This window comes from Phocoena phocoena, chromosome 16 (assembly GCF_963924675.1).
Source record: "Phocoena phocoena chromosome 16, mPhoPho1.1, whole genome shotgun sequence".
Taxonomy (NCBI): domain Eukaryota; kingdom Metazoa; phylum Chordata; class Mammalia; order Artiodactyla; family Phocoenidae; genus Phocoena; species Phocoena phocoena.
Window position 1 is genome coordinate 34263440 of NC_089234.1, and position 17626 is coordinate 34281065.

A 17626-nucleotide genomic window follows, 5' to 3' on the forward strand; every position below is an offset into this window, starting at 1 on the left:
ACTATAATGGGAATATTTGTATAGCTATAATCCCCATAAATTCTGGATAAGTATAAGTTTATTCCCCAACATTTAATAGGAAAAATTTCAAACTTTCGAAAAAAGTTGAAAAACTGGTGAACATCCATATTCTTAACACCTAGATTCTACAATTCTTATCATTTTGCTACATATGTACTTTACTACATATTCTTTCATCAATCTTATTTTTTGATGCATTTCAAAGTTTCAGACATTAGTGTACTTCACCCCTAAATAAACACTTTTACAGTTTTACTTTTTAGAAGGTACTCAACTAACATTTAAAAGAGGCACTTTCCGGATTTTTTTTCTAATTTCACAACTATGGTAGATAAGATAGTTGAATGATTTACAGTGAAAATTTATTAGGTGTTAAACCTAATTGGAAGTGTTAATACCCATAACCTTGTTTTTATTGTTTGATTCATAGTGACAGTGAGTATACAGCTTACAAATTTGGATTTTGAAGCTAATGCTCATTAGAGATTAACTGAAATTATCCTATAGATACTAAAAAAAACCCCTTATTGATAATAATACTCTCAAAAAGTCTGATATTCAACATCTACCAACGTACCACATCCATTTTCTATTTATTCTAATCGCTAAACAGTACATCTGATAATGGTCATCTGAGATCAAATAGTATTGCCCACAATACGTAAGCTTCTGATAACACCACCAAATTACTTCACCTAAAAATTATAATTTAGATACAAGTAAATGTTATATAAAATGAAGACTTCTAACTTAATAGTACAAAACAAACAAGCAACTGGAAATTACAGAAATTGCCAGCAACATTTACTGAGCATTCACTGATTCCATGTGGTTGCACAAACAAAATAAATGGAAGATTGTACCTATCTAGAAAACCCTATAATTTAATTGGGGCTACATCCAGTAGATACAAGAGATTTAAGGTTCCAGTGAAATTACCATAGGTACATCCATTTTAAGAAGGAAGGATCAATTTGGATAGATCAGGAAAGGTTTCAGGGAGGAGTGATAGCAGAAATTAGCAGGGGCAAGTGATTTTATTGCAGGGATTGTCAAAACAAAGGTCTCAGGACCAGTAGTTCAGGATCACTAGGGAACTTGCAAATTCTCTGGCTCTACTCCAGATCTAGTAAATAAGAAACTCTAGAGGAAGAGGGCCTACAAATCTGTGATTTAACAAGCTCTCAAGGTGATCCCAATATTCAATAAAGTTTGGGAACTGCTGGTGTAGAAAAATGGCAGGTAAAAAAAAAGCAAACATATTGGAGAAAGCAGACTGTGTGAAAGGGATAATTACTGGATTTACTTAAGGTAGAAATAATTGCTTCTGATGACTAAATATTTTTAATATAAATAACAGCACAGAAAATGTTAGGTTCTAAAGAATTTATTAACTGATTTACTACCTTACTAGGTATATGAGTTTAATCTACATAATATGGAAAGAATATTAGTCTGTGAAATAAGGGCCAGGTACATGGGAAATTAAAGCATATAAAAATGTTCACATAAATGTTTTTAGGCAGACAGCCTGTAAGACAGTTATTAGTCTTCAGGGCTGGAAATGAGGGGAGGGAACAAAGTATGTATAGGAATCTTCTCTTCCCTCATTTAAAAAAAAAACTTCTAATAGGCTGACCAGGAATATCACCTAAGAAGGTCTTAAAATTATGCCTTCCCCCTTTGCTTCCCCATACCCTACTCCCTCCTTGATGCAATCTATTTCAGCTATTTATTCCCCAATTCCCCACCTCCTTCCATTTAGGGAGAAAAGAGGTTGTTTGAAAATGATGGGTTTAGAGTTTCTCAAGATCTTAGAATAGAGGAGAGAGTAGAAGCTTGTGGTTTAATGTACAGCACAATTTCTCTTTTTTAGGGACAAAAAGTATACCATACTTTTTAAGGAAAACCACTCTCTTCTCTCCAACATCAGCCATGTATGTGGTTTATTTAGGCAGTTAGTCCCACATCCCCAGCTCCAGGAAGAGTAATCCCTAGATTGGTTTAAGGGAGTATCCCATGTCCTAGATTACAGTTATTGAGAGGCTGGGCCTATAAAGCTAGTTTCATTAGCGTGAACTTCAGAATTTTTGCTGGGAAAGTTGGTACAAAGACTTCCTTTTCCACTGAGCCTGAAGGCAGGAAAAGTGTGAACCTAAATGAGGGTGTGAGGCTCTGCTGCCAGGAGAGCCACAATGTGGAGCCTAAAGAACCCAGAGGAAGCTGAAAGATAGAAACTGATGACTTCGTTTGAGACATGGATCAAGCTGTGCTTAAAGCTAAATATACCCTTGCACTGTTCACTTACATAAACCCACAGTTTTGTTTTTTTTTTTTGGTTTAACCAGTTTGGGGCAGATTCCTATCAGACACAACCCAAACAATCTTGTTATAGATTGTGAGAAACTGGATATAAGGGATAGCCCCGAACAATCATATAATGTAGACTCTTAAACAGCTTTTAAAAGGGCACTATTTTTTGTCAACGGCTTTGTTTCCTACTGACCGCAACTTGAGCTGAAAAGGCTTAAATAAATCTAATTTCCACTGCAAGTACTTTGAGTCTTGCAAGTTTTTCAATTTCTCACACAGGGCAAAAATATGCTCCTGATTCTGGCTACTGGATCAGGTCATTTCTTAGATAAAAACAGCCAACAAAGATAAAACCAAACATTTTGAAATTAAAAATTCTTACTGACAATGCTATAATATTTGCATTGCAGGATCAATTTAACTATAATTCTACTTTATTACATATTTTAATGTTATAGTTTATAGGATGGCAATTTTAATACCCTTAAAAGGTGAGACCTGGCTATTTGCCATTTCAAAGGACAAAGCCAAAAACCTTTCAAGTCCACCCCTAAGAAGAGGTTGTAATATCTGACAAAATTCTAATTAAGAGTTTCTCTTTGAGTCATTTCCTCCCCTTCTTCTCTTCAATCCTCCAATCTCTAAGCAGTGTTCAGTGTGATGCAGAAGCATCATCTGAGAACTTGTTAGAAATGCAGTTTCAGGTCCCACCCCAGACCGGCAGAATCAGAAACTCTGAGGATGGGACCCAACACTACATTTTAAAATTTTATTTATTTTAAATTTCTTTAAAAATTCTTCTTTTTTTATTGCAGTAAAATATATAACATAAAATTTGCCATCTTAACCATTTTTAAGTGTATAGTTCAGTGGTATTAAATACATTTACACTGTTGTGCTACCATCACAACCACCCATCCCCATAACTCTTCATCTTATAAAACTCTATACTTATTAAACAACTCTCCAATGTCCTCTCTCCCAAGCCCCTGACAGCCACCCTTATACCTTCTGTCTTTATAATTTTGACTACTCTAAGTACCTCATATAAGTGGAATCATCCAGTATTTGTCTTTCTGTGTCTTCAAGGTTCATCCACATTGTAGCATATTGCAGAGTATCCTTCCTTTTTATGAGGCTGAATACTATTCCATTGTATGTATATATACCATATTTTGCTTATCCATTCATTGGTCTTAGATACCAAGGTTGCTTCCAAGTTTTAGCTATTGTGAATAATACTGTTACGAACATGGGTGTACAAATATCTCTTTGAGATCCTGTTTTTAATTCTTTTAGGATATATACCCAGAAGTGAAATTGCTGGGTCACATGGTAATTCTATTTTTAACTTTTTTTGAGGAATCACCAACGTGGTATTTTAACAAACCCTTCAGGTGATCGTGATACCGAAGTTTGAGAACCTCTGCTCTGGCCATCCTTCTTTCCTTTTTCCCTTTGTAAGTTTCCTCAACTCACCATAATACAAAAATGAAATTTTATTTTACATTCAATGTAAACATTTTTTAGAAGCTATTTGGTTTTTAATTTAAATAGTAAGCAAAATGCTTGAGATCCTTTTTTCTAAGGAAAAAAGCTAGCTAAATTTGGGGAAAAGATTTGTGAGTTCAGGATATTCTAACTGGTTAAAGAACTTGGGATGCCTGAGTTCAAATTCCTGCTTACCACTTATTTTAGGTTTAATGACAATCTCTTTCAGAGTTTTTGTAATGCAGTGGTTCTTAACCTGAGGTTCATGAAACATTTACGGGATTGGTAAATTTGGATGGGAAAAAAAGTAATTATACCTTTATTTTCACTAAACTCTAAATAAAATTCAGTTTTCCTTCAATGGTGAATAAACAACTCATAGTAATATTAGCATACAGCAATTAGAAATTAGTACAGTGACCAGAAATTTTCCTATTACAGCTGTGCAGATCTCAAAATAACATTTAACCCACTGCTAATTTGAAATTAATTATCAGACCCACCAGTAATAGATCTTGTATTTGTTTTAAAGCTCATATTACCATGTCACATTTTTAATATTTTGGTAGCTGTATTTCAACGTAATTTGTCCATTTCTGACCTGTATATTTTGTTTTATTCTTTCAAAACATTCTGAGAAGGAACCCATAAGCTTAACTAAACTTCCAAAGGAGCTCTCAGCATAAAAAAGGTTTTATGTTAAAATTCCCTATTGTAGAACCCTCCTACACTGTTGGTGGAATTGTAAATTGGTACAGCCACTATGGAAAACAGTATAGGGGTTCCTCAAAAAACTAAAAATAGAGTTGTCATATTATCCAGCAATCCCACTCCTGGGCACATATCCAGACAAAACCGTAATTCAAAAAGATGCATGCACCCCTGAGTTCACAGCAGCACTATTCACCATAGCCAAGACATGGAAACAACCTAAATGTCTACCGACAGATGAATGGATAAAGAGGATGTGGTGTGTACACACACACACACACACAGAAATACTCCTCAGCCATAAAAAAATGAAATAATGCCATTTGCAGCAACATGGATGGACCTAGAGATTATCATACTTAGTGAAGTAAGTCAGAAAGTGAAAGACAAATACCATATGATATCACTTACACGTGGAACCTAAAATAGAACACAGGGCTTCCCTGGTGGCGCAGTGGTTGAGAGCCCGCCTGCCGATGCAGGGGACGCAGGTTCGTGCCCCGGTCCGGGAAGATCCCACATGCCGCGGAGCAGCTGGGCCCATAAGCCATGGCCGCTGAGCCTGCGCGTCTGGAGCCTGTGCTCCTCAACAGGAGAGGCCACAACAGTGAGAGGCCCACGTACCACAAATCAATCAATCAATCAATCAATCAAATAGGACACAAATGAACTTATCTATGAAACAGAAACAGACTCATAGACAAAGAGAACAGACTTGTGGTTGCCAAGAGGGAGGGATGGATTGGGAGTTTGGGATAAGCAGATGCAAACAAATATATATAGAATGGATAAACAACAAGGTCCTACTGTATACCACAGGGAACTATGTTCAGTGTCCTGTGATAAGCCACAGAGAAGAAGAATACGAAGGAGAACGTATGTAGGTGTGTGGCTGAGTCACTTTGCTGTACAGCAGAAATTAACACAACATTGTAAATCAACTATACTTCAGTAAAATAAATTTTTAAAAAAAGATTCTCTATTGTAAAGGATTAAACAAGTGATCATGAAACTGCTTAAGAACTGTCTGGCACATACATAACCACCAAATGAACAGTAGCAATAATGGCACCAATAGAGATGAGAAAGATGGTGTCAACTTTACATCTATGCCTAGGTTTTTATGGATGCATTTTCTTACCTAAATTAGCATATACAGCAGTCCTGCCTGGCACCCTGGTATTCAGTGGAAAAGGTCCTGGATTCTTGATCATCCCCAATTGTTCAATAGGCCAACACCACTGCTTAAGATATTTATTCAAATCCTCAATTCATTTTCTCCCACCCCTCTTTTCCTTCCAGTAGGTTGTCTAAATGCCGCCTGCTTGCTGATAATACACACTCATAATTTACTTCCACACCTTTCCACCAGCCAAGTTAGTGCTCATTAGGTTACAGAGTAACGGGAGATCTGGGAATTATCATGATTGGTTCAGAGATCAAAGAACAAATCACTATTATAATATGAAGACATGAAAAAAGAACTAGACAATTCTAAAGAATATTACTTATTCCTTAAAATAAATGTATGGCCTTACTGGTACTGGTAATGTCACTAATCTGTATGTATGACATGCCACTCTTTATTAAAAAAATCATTTACTTCTATGTAATTTTAAAGTAAAATTATAACTTTTTTCCAATTATTGATATAAATCCTTCTCAACAGTAAAATTTATAAAGTTATAGGAATATACATCTAATTCGCCTTAAATCAAAGAGTATTCAAGATCTCCCCCTAAATTAACTTGAACGCACTTAGTATGCTCACTATTTGATGCCAGAAGAAATACATTTAAGAAACTTACAATCTAGTTAAGGAACAAATATATGCATAGAAGGATCACATAAAAAAAAAACCACACAAAACACTGAGTGCCAAGAAATGATGCTGGTGACCAAAGGTAATACAGAAATGTGATGATGACCATAAGAAACACAGGATGAAATAGCTGAGAAGGTTTCATGAAAAGGAAGAACTACAAATGAGATGACAATTGGGGAATGAAAAGAATAAGGGTATCTGAAGTAAGAATAACAGCATAAACAACCTTAGACATAGACATGAGCATATGATCATGGACAATGATAAAACCAATGTGGTTGGAGCAGAAAGGTTTTAAAATAAAGCTAGGTATTACAAACCAGTTGGCAAAGGATGGATGACAAAGGTAACCTCATTTCACAGGGTTCATTTGTGACTAAACTAGTTTATATGATTAAGTTAATTATTTTAAAAGTATATGGGGAAAAAAGGGGAGGAAACATCAATAGAATAGTTTCTCACTGGCACATAAATTAACGAAGCAAGATAGGTATGGTTATCTAATAAAACAGTTGGCAGTAAAGTCTACCTTTGTAGACTCAGACTGTAGGTGTTTATAGTGGATTATTAGAAAGATCTGGAAAATCATAGGCTCCTGCCTATGATCACTTTGATGAAAACTGGAGGGAAACAGAATAGAAGAGTTCCAGAATACAGGAGTGAGAGCAATGAAACAAGCTTTATATTGTTGTTGTTGTTATTATATATGGTGCCTTACCAAAGTATTTCCATGACTGTTTTAAGGAAAGAGAACATGTCCTTAATTCAGAAGATGCTTAGAGGGGGCTTCCCTGGTGGCGCAGTGGTTGAGAATCTGCCTGCCAATGCAGGGACACGGGTTCGGGCCCTGGTCTGGGAAGATCCTGCATGACGCGGAGCAACTAAGCCCATGAGCCACAACTACTGAGCCTGCGCGTCTGGAGCTTGCGCTCCACAACAAGGGAGGCCCACACTGCAATGAAGAGTGGCCCCCGCTCGCCACAACTAGAGAAAGCCCTCGCACAGAAACGAAGACCCAACACAGCCAAAAAAAATAATAATAATTAAAAAAAAGAAGATGCTTAGAGAACCATGCTCTGGTTAATGCAAGGAACGCCTAAATTTAACAATGGAAAAAACTGCAAACTGCTTGCTTTGTCTCAGGATTAAAAGTGTCACATCCCATGTATTCTTAAACAGGAACTATACCATAAAGACGACTAAAAATCCGGGATTTCCCCGGTGGCGCAGTGGTTAAGAATCTGCCTGCCAGTGCAGGGGACACGGGTTCCAGCCCTGTTTCGGGAAGATCCCACATGCCACGGAGCAACGAAGCCCGTGTGCCACAACTACTGAGCCTGCGCTCTAGAGCCCGCAAGCCACAACTACTGAGCCCGAGTGCCACAACTACTGAAGCCCGCGTGCCTAGAGCCCGTGCTCTGCAACAAGAGAAGCCACCCGATGAGCAGCTCGGGAACTGTAACGAAGAGTAGTCCCCGCTCGCCGCAACTAGAGAAAAGCCTGCAACAAAGACCCAAGGCAGCCAAAAATAAAAATAAAAATAATAAATAATAAATAAATTTTTAAAATTAAAAAAAAAAATACTAAATATCCCTTTATATGTCTGTCCAGCTAAGTGGAATAGAAGTTAAAGTATTTGGATTTATCAAAGAGCTACCACAATTATGACACATTACAAAAAAGGGAAAGGGAAATACCCCACAATGAAAGCGATCATTTACTAAGCATATATTCATGCCATGCGCTTTGTCTCTGATCTTCACAAACTCTGCAAACATAATTATTTCTGTCTTAAATAAATAAGGAAACAAAAGCCCAGAACGGTTAAACAGTCTGCCCAAGGCCTCATGGTTAAGTAGAAAGGCATGGATGCAACCTAGGCCTCAACTCTAAAATATGAGATTTTGTAAATTATACCCCAATAAAAAAAAAAATTATATTAAAAAATTAAAAAAAAAACACCAAAAACATCAGCTTTTATCACTGTACCATGCTGCCATATGGATAGTGTATTCTGAGAAAATTTTCCATTTCTCATTTCTAAGGAAATTATAGCCAGTACAAGTAATTATGTGTTTCATTTTTTTTTTTTTTTGTCTGATCTTATTTATTTGTTACTCTTAGAACATCTCATTTTTGACTGGACTCAGACTTAGAAGTAGAAGCTCTCAGAGAGGACAGCCTCTGTCTCTTGGCAATCTGTTCATGGCATTTTTCTTTGGCCTCCTTCATTCTCTTGGCCAAAAGTTTAGCATATTCTGCAGCCTCTTCCTTATTTTTCTTAGTACACTGTGTCTTCAGAGCAATTCGCCGACGTTTGTGTTGCAGAACACGTGGAGTAACAAGACGCTGAATCTTGGGTGCTTTGGTCCTAGGTTTCTTACCTTCTTTGTTTAGGGGCTTTCTCACAACATACTGACGGACATCATCTTCTTTAGAGAGATTGAAAAGTTTGTGGATTCTGCTAGCTCTTTTGGGCCCCAGGCGACGAGGCACAGTAGTATCAGTGAGTCCAGGAATATCCTTCTCCCTTTTACAATGACCAAATTGAGAACGTTCAGATTGGCATCCACAATGCAACCCCGTACAGATTTGCGCTTTCTTTCTCCAGTCCTCCTTGGTCTGTCACAGGAATGCCCCTTACTCAGTAGCAGGCGAACTTGGCCATGGGTCAAGACACCCTGCTTCATGGGGAAACCCTGTTTGTCGTTCCCACCACTGATTTGGACCACATAACCCTTCCATTCTTCACCCAGAGTGTCAGCAGCAACTTCTGTGGCCATATGCTTCTCATAAAAGGTACGAAGTTTTTGTTCATCGTCCACTTCAATGAGTTTCTGGCAGCCAGTGGTCGGGAAAGAAATGTTCAGCTTTATTCTGAAGCGGCTGACCGCCTCCGGGGCGCCACAAAAAAGAGCTATGTGTTTTGTTTTTGCTAGGGTACTTTTAAGCAGCCATAAGGAGCTTTCACTAGAGATCTAAACCCCTGCCAGTGTATTCCAAGGTGCCATATAAATGTTACCATCTCTCATCTTATGAACTATGGCACGTAAAGAGTTGGGAGGCATGTATGTACATGTGGCCTGTAAAGAACTGCTACATGAATCTGGAGAAGGGGGGAAATATTTCTGGCTGAAATGGTCAGAAAAGCTTTATAAATGAGGCAGAAACTAAACTGGGTCTTGAAGAGTGGGTAGAATTTTGAAAGACAAGATGCTGAAAAGAACACAGGACAGTGAGTGAATCAGTTTGGCCTGGGCAAAACATATATACTTTATGAACTCATTCTTTTTTTTTTTTTTTTTTGCGGTATGCGGGCCTCTCACTGTTGTGGCCTCTCTCGTTGTGGAGCACAGGCTCCGAATGCGCAGGCTCAGCAGCCATGGCTCACGGGCCCAGCTGCTCCACGGCATGTGGGATCTTCCCGGACTGGGACACGAACCCGTGTCCCCTGCATCGGCAGGTGGACTCTCAACCACTGCGCCACCAGGGAAGCCCTGAACTCATTCTTAAACAGAAGCAAAGCTTTAAAAAGGTAGCTGGTGCCAGCCATATACTCACTGTCTTAAACATAATAGAGAGCACAATAAATATGATTATGGAGGGTCTTGAAGGCCAGGTTAAAGAATTTGAACTTAAGCTTAATAAGCAATTAAGAAAATACAGAAGGTTGTGAGCAAATAAATATTTGGTGCTTCAGCAAGATTATTCTAGGCACTGATATGTCATAAATAGTGAAAAGACAGACACCATGATTCAACAGTGTCTCCAATGTACCTTCCCCTTCTGGGGAAATGGGATAGGGAACAGTTTCTGTTCTCAGTGAACTTCCACTTGAATGTGCATGGTGGTGGTGGTAAAGGGTATGTGTGGAAGGCTCTGAGACCTGGGATAGGTGCATTAAAAAAAATATTACCAGGGCTTCCCTGGTGGCGCAGTGGTTGAGAGTCTACCTGCCGATGCAGGGGACTGTACAGGTTCGTGCCCCGGTCCAGGAAGATCCCACATGCCGTGGAGCGGTTGGGTCCGTGAACCATGGCCGCTGGGTCTGCGCATCCGAAGCCTGTGCTCCACAACAGGAGAGGCCAAAACGGTGAGACGCCCACGAACCGCAAAAAAAAAAAAAAAAAAAAAAAAAAAAAAATTACCATACGGTGTGATATACTAAAATGAATGCATAAAGGTTCTATGGAAAAACAGGAAGAAGTAACTTACTCTGCCTGAAGGAGCTGTGTAATGCTTCAAGGTGATACTTGAGCTGAATTCTAAGATGGGTCAGAATTAGCCAGGTGTCAAAAGGGAGGAAGTCATCTAAAGCAAAAATAAGAAGATGTACAGCAGGATATATCCAGAGGACAATGAAGTGCAGTGCAGAACAGTATGGTTAAGGAAGGCTGGGGCTGGATTGGATAATTAATAGAGCTAAACCTCTTCACCAGGGCCTTGAAAGTTTAGAATTTATCCTATAGGTGATGTAGAGACTGACAGGTTTTAAAGTATGGAAACGCCATGATAAGTGTGCCTTGGCCAATTCTGGTACCACTCTATTAAGTCAAACTGGGAAATTCTGGTACCACTCTGCAAGTCAAACTGGTAGAGAAAAACTGGAGTCAGAGAAAGAAAAATCTATAGTATCTGATAAGCAAGTGGATTTGGAGGAAAAAAGCAAAGAAGATGTAGGTCTTATGGCTGGTAGACTAGAAGAATGGTCCTATCAAAGGCCAAAATTGGGAAGTCAAGATAAGTAAACACCAGGGAAATAGCAGTAGTTCAGTTTTAGATACGTTAAGGCGCTAGTAATACTCTGTATACACAAATGGAAATGTCTACTGGGCAGCTAGAATGCAGACACTAAAATGTGGGAAAGAGGTCAGGAATAAAGACATAAATCTGGGAGTCACTCAAATAAAGGTGATAGTGAGATAGTAAGCAGGTATACTTTTCAGAGAAGAATGATAAGTGCTGAGGATTGAACCATACTTAATTGACTGAAGAGAGTAAGGGTAAGGTGATATATAAGAGGCGAAAAAAGTAAAAGACAAATAGTGTGGTAGACTAGAACAGCTTCAAGAAGTTAGGGGGTGGTGGTCACCAGTTTCATCTCCACTACATATATGTCAAGGACATGAGGACCAAGAAAAGAAGTCATTAGGTTTACCGATTAAGAAATTATTGGTATAGGGAGAGTGGGAGGGAGGGAGACGCAAGAGGGAAGACAAATGGGAACATATGTATATGTATAACTGATTCACTTTGTTATAAAGCAGAAACTAACACACCATTGTAAAGCAATTATACCCCAATAAAGATGTTAAAAAAAAAAAAAGAAAGTATTGATAATCTTTAGTATACTTTTAGTAGAGCTACGGACAAGAAAGGTGGATGAAAATCAAATTACAACAAGAGATAATAAGGAGAAAATAAGAATATAAATGTCACAAACAGGGAAACGGATTTAGAAAGAAAAAGAGTGATAAGTAAATACAATGGATTATATATATATATTCTCTTTAATTGCTGTATATCACAGAACTCAGTATTTTAAAAAGTCAATTGTAGATTGATATATTTAAATTTTAGAAACAAGAACAAAACTATGAATTACATACGGTATATATAAAAGCATTAAACAAAGACTGGAAGAACATAAACCCATTTAGGATAGTGGAGTGGGGATGGGGAGAAGATATGGGACTGGGGATAGTGGCCAAAGGGGACTTTATCTGTAATGTTTCCATTTTTTACATAGAGATGGAAGCAAATACAACTAATTGCTAATGTTTTTAAATTCTAGGTATTGTTCTGTAAATGTCAAAATGGGATAGTGATATGATTGGAGTAAATATGCTTCAGAGAATGAGAAGTCGCTTTAATGGAAACCAGAGATGGTTATATAAATAAGAAGATAATATAGTACATTCCTATCAGAACACTCTACAGCCTCTAAAAGGATGTACATGTGTGGCTGACAACACCCTGAGAGTGGGGATTCTAATTCACTTTGCCACTGCAGGAGGCTCGTGGGGAGCAGATGATTCTCCCTGCTTTTCTTCCCATTTGACTGTTCTGGGGGCACTGGCTACATGCCTTACCTACTCACCAGGTGCAAGTAAGTGATGCAAACAACCTCAACAAATTCCTGAGTGTTAAATGTGAAAGGGGTACACAAAAGTCAAGTTTCCAGAAGCATCTCTCACCAGGCTTTAAACCTGAGGTTCATTCCTGCAGTTTGTTACAGTATTCTTTGTATTCTCTATACATTTAATCCTAATTTTGAGAAATAAAAGAGAAAATGAGAAAGTTTAATGGTGATAGAATAATATATAACAGACGTCTCCTTAAAAAAGTATGGCAATGAAGGGAAGGAAGAGAAACTGACCGAGATTCACAGAGCCTGACGTAAAAGGTTTGAGTTTATGAATGGTTATAATTTCAGGGCAATGATTTGTGATCCCAAATCATTCATGACACTAGAAAACCACCCACTTTCCCACCCCCCTTCTCAAACAATTTAAAAGGTTCAAATGATAAATTTATTTAAAACAGTTGCTTACTGTTTATAAAAATGAAAGGCAATCAAAATATATATCTATATATACTCTTTCTACCTACAAATACTGCAATAATAAAATTTATCAAGATAAACAATTGCTAAACTAAATTTAGTTATTCACAAAGGACCAGGCAATTGAACTTCAGTTATTAATAAGTTGCTATTAACTAAAAAACCTTGAAAGACTAAGTGTATAAACTGAACATACCATCCATGTTATGTAAATATAATCTTCATTTTATTTGACAGTTTATGGAACACAAACCTCACTAGAATTAAAGCTCCATATGAGCATTTTTGCTTATGTTCACTACCACCATATATCGAGGACCTAGAATGGTAACAGGCAAATGCATTGATATTTATTAAGTCAATTCATTAAATACAAATGTTTAATAAGCACTAAAATATACCTAATTTTAACCTAGAAGCAGAAGAACAATATATGTTATACACATTTCCTAATCTTCTCAAGGACAGAACTTGCACTGAAGAAATAAAAATAAGGGCAAGTTTCTGAGCTAAATTCTATCCCTCAAAAATTGCCACCCAAAGACCAAGCTGGGGGGAAGCCAAATTCAAAGCAAGAATTCTAGGTCCTAACAGGTTGACATATTTTAGTCTGTTGGGCCTGTCAGTATTCCTCAAATGAACCCATCAAGTATCTTTGTGTTCAATTTGCATGTAGGGCCAGCCCAGATTAAGATGATACTGTAAATATGGAGATGGGTGTGTGTGTGGTGGGGAGAGAATTGCTACATTAGTTGGTTACACTAGAATCTTAAATACCTTCTGCGTGCCTAACATATGAATAGCATTTTATTGTTTTATAAAGTGCTTACACGTGTTCTCATTTACACAATCCTCTGAGGTAGGATATTGCCATTTTATAAATGAGGATGTAGAACCTCAGAACATAAGTCCAAAGTCACATAGCTAGTAAGTGGCAAAATGAGAATTTTAAGATTTCTGGCCAAGCTTACATCACTAAAATGTACTCTTATCATGAAATAATCCCTTGGGATTTAGGGTAGTGGGAATTCCCTGGTGGTCCAGTGGTTAGGACTCCACACTTCCACTGCAGGGGGCCCGGATTCAATCCCTGGTCCTGGTTGGGGAACTAAGATCCCCCAGCAAGCTGTGCCGCGTGACCAAAAAAAAAAGTGATTTTCAACTACAATAAAATCTGGAAAACTTTTGAAAATATACATGCTCAGGCCCCATTCTCCAGAAATCTGTGAATTAATTGGTTGTGGGCAGAGCCAGGCATCCATCCATATTTTAAAATGTTCCCCCGGTTGATTCCAACGTGGGGCCACGTTGCAAAACACTGACTTAGATAATAAAGATCTTTGAACGTCATCTTAAGAATCTACCTTGAGGTATGTCAAAAAGGTGCCGAAGATGAGGGAAGCCAGTATTATAGTCACCTGTTTCAGTACATGCAGCCAGAATTTCCATGTTTCTATTAGATGTTTTAAATGCCTGGCTAGCACTCCTTGGCTTTTTTACTTTTATGGAAATCTCCAAAGAGTGTATGAAAGCCAGATCAGCTTTTGGACACAAAAACTTTTCTAAAAGTCACCTACATAAAAGTGAAAGCAGCAGGCCCTCAGAGGGGGAAAAAAAAATTAATTACAAAATACCCAGCACCAGAATAGGGTCTCATTTGATTGGAACTGGCAGTGGCAGAAAGTGGTCTCCTGTGGGCATATTTCAGTAGTCCTATATAATTTGTCAGTATGGTAAATTATAATTTACCTCGTAAAACCTGGTAAATTATCAAACCCCTAGACCACTGGGGAAAATGACAAAAAAGTTCATGCATTTATTCATTAAAGAAATATTTACTGATGACCTGCTTAGTGCCAGGCTCTGCTGTAGGTTTCAAAATAAACAATGATGTGTAAGTTTACTGCCTTCCAGGAGCTTGTAAACTACTTACATAAAAAGGGGTTCGTCAATACAACTTGACCTGAATGCTCCCCTCAAACAAGGGCTGGATTAATCACTGGGTCACCCCAACTGGAAAAAGTCAGTACATGATTTCTATCAACTTGGATGTCTCAAAATTCTAAGCTCCAAAGGAAATGTCTGCCACTGTGGAAGAAGATGTACTCTTGAGTGACCTGTGTTCTGGGTGTGATCCAAACAGCATTTAACTGGGTATAATCTCATTTAAGGTTGGCCTTTCATTGCCAACCTTAAAGTTGGACTTTTCCTCAGTAGGAAGACCTGTATCACACGCTGAACTGGGTGGCAAATGCTCTACTGAGAGTTGTAGGCAACCCAACATGCATTAACTGGCTAGGCCAGGAAGTTATGTCGTGGCTTAGGGGAAAATGTGGAGTAAGGGTCTCCAAAAATTCATGGTAGAACCCATGGCCTAGAATTTCAACAGCAGAGGGCGGTGCAGCCGATTTCACAGAAAGAGTTTTACTGACAAGCCCCCCCCAGGAACTTGCCCCATGATAAGATGAAACTTTATCAATGAACTCAACGAATGGTAAAATACGCTAAGTGTTCAGGGTTGGACTTACGGCTGTTTTCCATAACCTCTACTCTGGTCTGACCGTTAAAGTCCCTTGCGGGTACTCGTGACCTTATAGTTTGGGGTGGGGATGGGATGGGGGAGGAAGGAGGAATGAAGTCAGTCTATCAGGCTTTCCAAAAGAATGCTTATCCTTGGTTTTTGTAAAGAGTGTACAAATTGGAGGGGGATCACTCCCCAGAGAATTAGTCTGGTCCTTCTTGCCAGTGACAGCGCTGACAAACACGTTTCAACACAGTTTGGGGGGAGGGGAGGAGGACAATAAGAAAAACTAATTCTCTGGGTTCACACGAACCCCTCTCACTTCGCAACGGCGTTCGGACAAAACCAGACGCCAATCCGTAACTAAGTTTCGCTTTAAGTCTACGCACCCAGGCCGCCCGCTCCGTCCTCCCCCAAGTACGGACTCCAAACTTTCTGCCCCTCACTCGGCCCCCAGGCCGTGGAACTCCTCCCGGCAGGCTAGGCTCCGCTCCGAAGAGCCCCGAGGCCCGGCCCGCGTCCTCCCCCAAGGCTGCCCGTACCTGTCCAGCATCTGCTGTAGGGCTTGGTCCGGCATCTTCGTCGGAGGCGGCGCACTCGCCTCCCCAGTGGGCCCGGTCAGGGCCGGGCCCAGGGACAATAGCACTGAGAGGCGGCGGAGTAGGCCTCAGTCCGGCGGCAGCCGCGAACCCCCCACCCAGCCTCCCGGGGCGGCTCCGCGAGCCCGGCGGTGGCGGTGCGCGGCCCGCGGGCGTCTGGAGGAGGCGGTGGGGAGCGAGGGGGAGGAGCCTGGGGCGGGGAGGCGGCGATCGCGGCCCGGGTTCCTGCCCGTCGGCCCAGGGTTCCGGTCCATGGACCGCGGGCGCCGAGTTGCTGCCGGCGGAGGAGCTACCTCTGTGAGGTAAGAGTCACCACTTCAGTGCGCGCCGGGGTCACGACGCAAGGCGGCCCAGAGCAGCCTGGGAGATGTAGTCCTCGGACCGTCCCCGCAAGAGGCTGCACAGCCCGCCCCGACCACCGCCGTCGCGCCCGCCGCCGCTCGGCCGGCGCCCTCCCGTTTCCTTCCTCCAGGGGGAAAAATGTCCTGCGGGCCGCTTTCCAGGAAGCAGCGGGATGTGCCACTCCACCGTCAGTAGCATCAAGGTCAGCCCTCCCTGTCTGTTTCTTTTCTCTCAGCTCTCGTGCTCAGGTGGGACCGAGCCAGGTGAGGGCGGGGGGGCGGGCTAAAGGGCCATTTCTCGGCAGGGTCCCCAGTCGCGGCCGCGGCGTCGGGGCGGCCCGTGGCGGGGGTGGGGGTGGCAGAAGTGCCTTCTGAAGCCCTCGGCGCTGGGGCCAGCGTCTGCCGCGTCTGAACCCATTTTGGGGAGTTACGCAACCCCCATGAGGGGTCGGATGCTCTAGTACGTGAGGTTATTCCTGAGGGGTCGGAAGGGCAGTGGCTGCCTAGACGAGGTGGTTCCCACCAGAACCTCTCGGTGTATGTTTGCCCGACGAGGGGTGGGGTGGGGGAGAGGGGCGGGGTAATGGGGGGAGTTTATTCCCTCCCTCTCTAGGAACCTTCTAAAATGTGCCTGGGCTTTCAAGGGCTCGTCACTAGTCTCCAAACGGAACGTGTTCATGAATAAACAGCTCTTGCTTACTCAGCTGTGGGTCGTCAGGGTGTTTGTTTCTCTCTCTGCTGCTGGTCGCTGTTAACCATTTCTAGTCGCCTTGACACCTCCAAGCAGGTGGATGTGTGTGTGTGTGTGTGGGGAGGGGAGGGGATCAAAAGGGAAAAATCATGAATCGCTCGTTGGTTTATTCTCTGACGCTCTAGGGACAGCTTTGGCGGGAGGAAAAGAGCTGTTGGCTCACAGGAATGCGTCTTTTGGATGACCTGTGACGTTCTCTAGTGCAGCGATTGGTAGGATGTCTGGTAGTTTTCCCCTGATTATGCCTAATTTCTGCCGCAAGAGGTTTGATTTTTCTTTAAATTAAAATGTGTTGCTTAAGCTCTTTATTTTTTTTTTACGTAGAATTTTATAATCCGCTCTTAATTCTCTGCTCAAAGTCTGCTTCCTGAATATATTTGAACTAGAGTGTACATCACCAGGAAGAAAAACAAAAATAACATGTGACCAGAAGTTTATTTGGCCTCCGATTTCTGAAAGATGCTTTTATGAAAAGCTTTGGGAATTTA

General features: G+C 40.7%; 2 protein-coding genes across 2 annotated transcripts in view; both read right to left on the reverse strand.

Moving 5' to 3' along the window:
• MARCHF5 (membrane associated ring-CH-type finger 5) overlaps positions 1–16350 on the reverse strand; it is a 52310-nt gene extending 35960 nt beyond the window's left edge. Inside the window, exon 1 of the mRNA XM_065894515.1 lies at positions 15990–16350. Within this exon, the coding sequence (XP_065750587.1) occupies positions 15990–16024 (35 nt within the window). The 5' untranslated portion in view covers positions 16025–16350. The remainder of the gene's footprint in view (positions 1–15989) is intronic.
• Positions 8460–13129, reverse strand: LOC136136530 (small ribosomal subunit protein eS6-like). The gene is given in 4 exon segments (XM_065894723.1): positions 8460–8892; positions 8895–9278; positions 10577–10672; positions 13123–13129. Coding segments are annotated over 4 exon segments (888 nt in total). The 3' UTR covers positions 8460–8491.
• Positions 16351–17626: the final 1276 nt, after the last annotated feature.